This window comes from Hyla sarda, chromosome 2, assembly GCF_029499605.1.
Source record: "Hyla sarda isolate aHylSar1 chromosome 2, aHylSar1.hap1, whole genome shotgun sequence".
Taxonomy (NCBI): Eukaryota; Metazoa; Chordata; class Amphibia; order Anura; family Hylidae; genus Hyla; species Hyla sarda.
The window spans coordinates 20,069,289-20,073,657 of record NC_079190.1 but is presented as its reverse complement, the minus strand read 5'-3'; the positions used below and the strand labels follow the sequence as shown (position 1 = coordinate 20,073,657).

General features: G+C 36.3%; 1 protein-coding gene across 1 annotated transcript; it reads left to right on the top strand.

The window, feature by feature from the left end:
* The first annotated feature begins 751 nt into the window (after positions 1–751).
* On the top strand, positions 752–2,668 carry FAM181B (family with sequence similarity 181 member B). The gene has a single exon (XM_056561289.1). The coding sequence runs from the start codon at positions 1,253–1,255 to the stop codon at positions 2,246–2,248; it is 996 nt and encodes a 331-aa protein (XP_056417264.1). The 5' UTR covers positions 752–1,252; the 3' UTR covers positions 2,249–2,668.
* The last annotated feature ends 1,701 nt before the right edge of the window (positions 2,669–4,369 follow it).

Sequence of the window (4,369 nt, the reverse complement as noted above, 5' to 3'; positions counted from 1 at the left end):
AGACTAAAACTAAAAATATCAATATATTGAACACAAGCCACTATAAGATCTAAGAGTGAGAGTTCTAATGTGTTCGAACACACACAACTCTACCCAAACCCCCAACATGCTAAGCATTGACTGCACATCTTTCTACAATATACATTTCTTACTTTAAAAACCCAATGGACCAATATCTAAATTCATACAAAATCATCTCACAAGGACATACACAGGCAGAACAAACGTGAAAACAAATCCAAAACATACCAACACATATGTAACCTACAGTATATGTCTGACCTACCCACAAAGGTCGTGACCATCACCCACTGGGCAGACCTGAGGAAGATAGAATTTGGGTTTATGTATCTAGATAGGAAGAAAATAATTTCCTAATCTATAAACCTTCACTGGTCTTTGGGTACAGTATCCAGTGGGGAGAAGAAGTTTATGTTTCCTTATACAGGAATTGTATTTCCCTCAATGGGGAACCTGCTTAAGAAATTGATTATTATTATTATTGGGAAATACATATATATATATATATATATATATATATATATATATATATATTTTTTAATTTTTTATTTTTTTATAGCATGAAACAATCAATATGTAAAAAAAAGTATACTACAATAAAATAGCTTTATTTAAAACAAAGACAAAAAAAAAAACGTAAAAATTCTGTTAGGTCAATGGCGGAGAAGAAAAGAAAAAAGTTAAGACAACACGAGTATTTATGTTATTCCAGGCCTGAATGGAGACAGGGGAATGGTACTTTGTTTTGTTGCTGGAGGAGACGAGAGCACAGTGTAGTCTTTATTCCAGACTTCACATGATGTATCATTCCCAGCCCACGGATTTAGTGAAAGCTGATACCATTGAGGCCCGCAGACCTCCTACTCATCTGTCCCTCCCATTCTTTTCAGGATGTGTGTTTCTGGTGAGAACAAATTAAACCGAGAAGTAGCTGAAAGCCTGACACTGACTGCGTCTCTCCCCCGGCTTCTCCACACTCAACTTCAACCCGTATCTTTAACCCGGTGACATTTTTCGGCAATTTTTTTGTTTTTAGGATGAAGTTCAACTTTTTGAAAAATCTACAACACTACAAATTGGACAAATAAGAAGATCAAGAAATATCGGGTTGGATCTACTGCTACTACGGACAGGTGTTCGGTCGGAATATGATCTTCAAGACACCCGGTGCACAGAAGTCGTCTGGGATTGTTATTTTTGACTCCTGATAGTCCGCTGAATCAGACCGGTGATGGCCGTCCAGGCTGAAATTATGAATCATCATTTCATGCCGTTATATTTCGCCGGATCTGCCGTGGACTTCGAGAAAAGCTATCACGAAGGGGTGGATTTCCTTGGAGCCGTGGAGAGCGGAGACTATAAGGAATCGAGTAAGGATTTGCTTAGCTTTATCAACACGGCTTCGAGTAACATCAAACTGGCCCTGGACAAACCCGTGAAGTCGAAAAGGAAGGTCAACCATAGGAAGTACCTGCAAAAACAAATCAAAAGATGCACGGGTATGATCAGTAATGGAGTTACAACTAAAGGGTCTTCGAAAGGTCACGTCACGTCTCCCGGCAGTACCAACAGCCCCCAAAACTATCACTGGAAGCCTCCTCCCAAGAGGGACAACAACCAGTCCAACTTACAGAGCAAGAGCTTGGCTGCTCTTTTTGACAATGCCAGGGAAATCCAGGGGGAGAAATGTAAAAAAGTACCCTTGAGGAACCGTAACCTGCCCCCGTCTTTCTTCACCGAGCCTGCTTATTCTTCACCGGGACTTCTCGCCAATTCTGGGGTGGGGGCCTTGGATAAAGGTAACCAAGAGACTGTTGAATTTTTTGAACTGTTGGGCCCCGATTACAACAACATGATCTCAGAGCAAGAGATCATTCAGGGAGCATCAGTAAAGATACACCAAGACATCCCGGCAGAACATTCCGTGTACGAGCCCCATCACTTACTAAATGGGCTCCTTTATTCCGACCCCTGGAATCCATGTAATCCAATTAAAAAGAGTCCCGTGGGAACTTGCAGTCCGAACTTGAATGAAAGTTTGAAATGTATTTCATTGCCAGTCCCCGTCTTTACAAACGCCACCGAGCCCACCGCCATCCCAGCCTCCGTGGAGGACAGCTGTCCCAGTATAACACCATTTAACCCCTGCTACCCTGACTGCTCCTTGTCCCAAATGTTTTACGACTGTGCTTCGGGATACAACAGAATCGGCTACTCCGTTTTGTAGAAGTTTCAAAAACATTCCTAAAGGATCTTTCAATACAGTCTGTGCAATAAAACCCTCTCGGATACGACGTAGTGGCGACTTAACCCACAAGGCTCGCAACTCGGATTGACCCTCCAACCCCCCCATAGTAACGTCCCACGTTTATAACAATGGCGTTCAACTTTTTTAATTTTTCCCAAAAATTCCTGATGTAATAAGCTATTTTTTTAAATCTGACAATGAAATATATAGCCTAATACTGAGAGCCATATCTGCAGTTGTATAAATATGCCTGTATGGTATGCAATGTATTGTTCTGTGCTAACTTTGTTTCTGTTTTGTTTTTGTTTTGTTTTTTCGTGTAAAACTTTATAAACAATGCAAACAAAATTCTTATGCAATAAAAAAAGTTTAGTAAATTGTTGAAATCGTTTTTTTTCCTTTTCTATAGACTATATGAATAGAATATATGAAGTTTGTTTCTATGCCTGTAAGTCGTCACTTTCTTGAACAACAAAAAAATTATAATTTTTTTTTCTTGTGTTTGTTTTTGGTGATTTATTTTTATTTTTCTGACAATCTATCGGTACTGGTCTGGGGTCCCTTTAAGAGCTGTTGCCTTTCCATCTTTTCTGAACTCCTGACCCCTTCACAAAGACAATATATTTTCTTTATTGATGAACTGGATGTTACCGGCCCATTGGATTAACTGTAAAGTGACCGCCATGGGCGGTCTTGTATTTTTTTTATTTTTATGTATCTGTTGTTACAATACATGCTTTATCTCTCTCTCTATATATATACGAGTGTTTTCCAGACAGTGTGTCTCCAGCTGTTGCAAAACTACAACTCCCAGCAGACAATGGCTGGGAGACAATACCTGGGAGTTGTAGTTTTGCAACAGCTGGAGACACACTGTTTGGAAAGCATATATATTAAAAAAAATAAAATAAAATAAATAAAATAAATATACATATATATATATATATATATATATATATATATATATATATAATTAGGAAAAATTTACCCCCTATAGAACAAGTACTGTAACTTTATTTCTTTTTTGTGGCATTGAGGGTTTGGGTTCCTTATAAAAAAAAAAAAAAAAATGTGTATATATATATATATATATATATATATATATATATATATATATATAAAATATATATATATATATTTTTTTATATATATATATATATATATATATATATATATATATATATATATATATTTTTTTTTTTTTTGCCTGTTGGCTATTCTTTTATGCCCTATTCTTCCATAGACATAACTCTTGCTGGTATCTATATAACCTTGCCCCTTCTTGAAAAAAAATTAAAATTGTTGGCCTGGTTTTGGTCCTACTACAAAGTATTGGTTCCTTACTTGTGTCCATATAATCATTCAAACAAAATCAAACAAACCAAACATTCAGGTGCTGTTTGTCCCTCTTTGCCCTCTTCAAAAATATGATGTTTTTTAAACATAGCCCAGGTTGGAAATGTTAGGCCGCCCTTGTTTCTAGTGCAAAATTGATGATGGGGGCCAAAGAGAATGGCTTTATATACTTTTTTTTTTTTTGTTCTCTTTTGTCAGCTATAATCATTCATCTTACTGATGAAGTAAAAGAATATTTTTTTTTTTTTTTTTTTTAAATAAAGAAAAAAATAATAATAAAACATATACTGCATAAAAAGTATGGTCTTTTGTAAGGATATTGTTTACCAAAGCTTTAAAATAAATACTCAAAAAATTCTATTAAGTATATAATGGATTGCAGTCGGTTTTTAACCATCTGCCCAATAAAGGTTTATTTTTCAGGGTAGAAAAAAAAATAAACATAAAAAAAAGCTCTCTCTTAAAGGGGTATTCCATGAAAAAACATTTTCTTCATATCAACTGGCTCCAGAAAGTTAAACAGATTTGTAAATTACTTCTATTAAAAAAAATCTTAATCCTACCAATACTTATAAGCTGCTGAAGTTGAGTTGTTCTTTTCTGTCTGACCACAGTGCTCTCTGCTGACATCTCTTGTCTGTCTCAGGAACTGTCCAGAGTAGCAACAAATCCCCATAGCAAACCTTTCCTGCTCTGAACAGTTCCTGACAGAGGTGTCAGTAGCAGTGCCATCCTCTTACATGG

What these genes read in the sequence shown, in the direction of transcription:
- FAM181B (XM_056561289.1), top strand. Translation starts at nt 1,253, where the DNA reads ATGGCCGTCCAGGCTGAAATTATGAATCATCATTTCATGCCGTTATAT.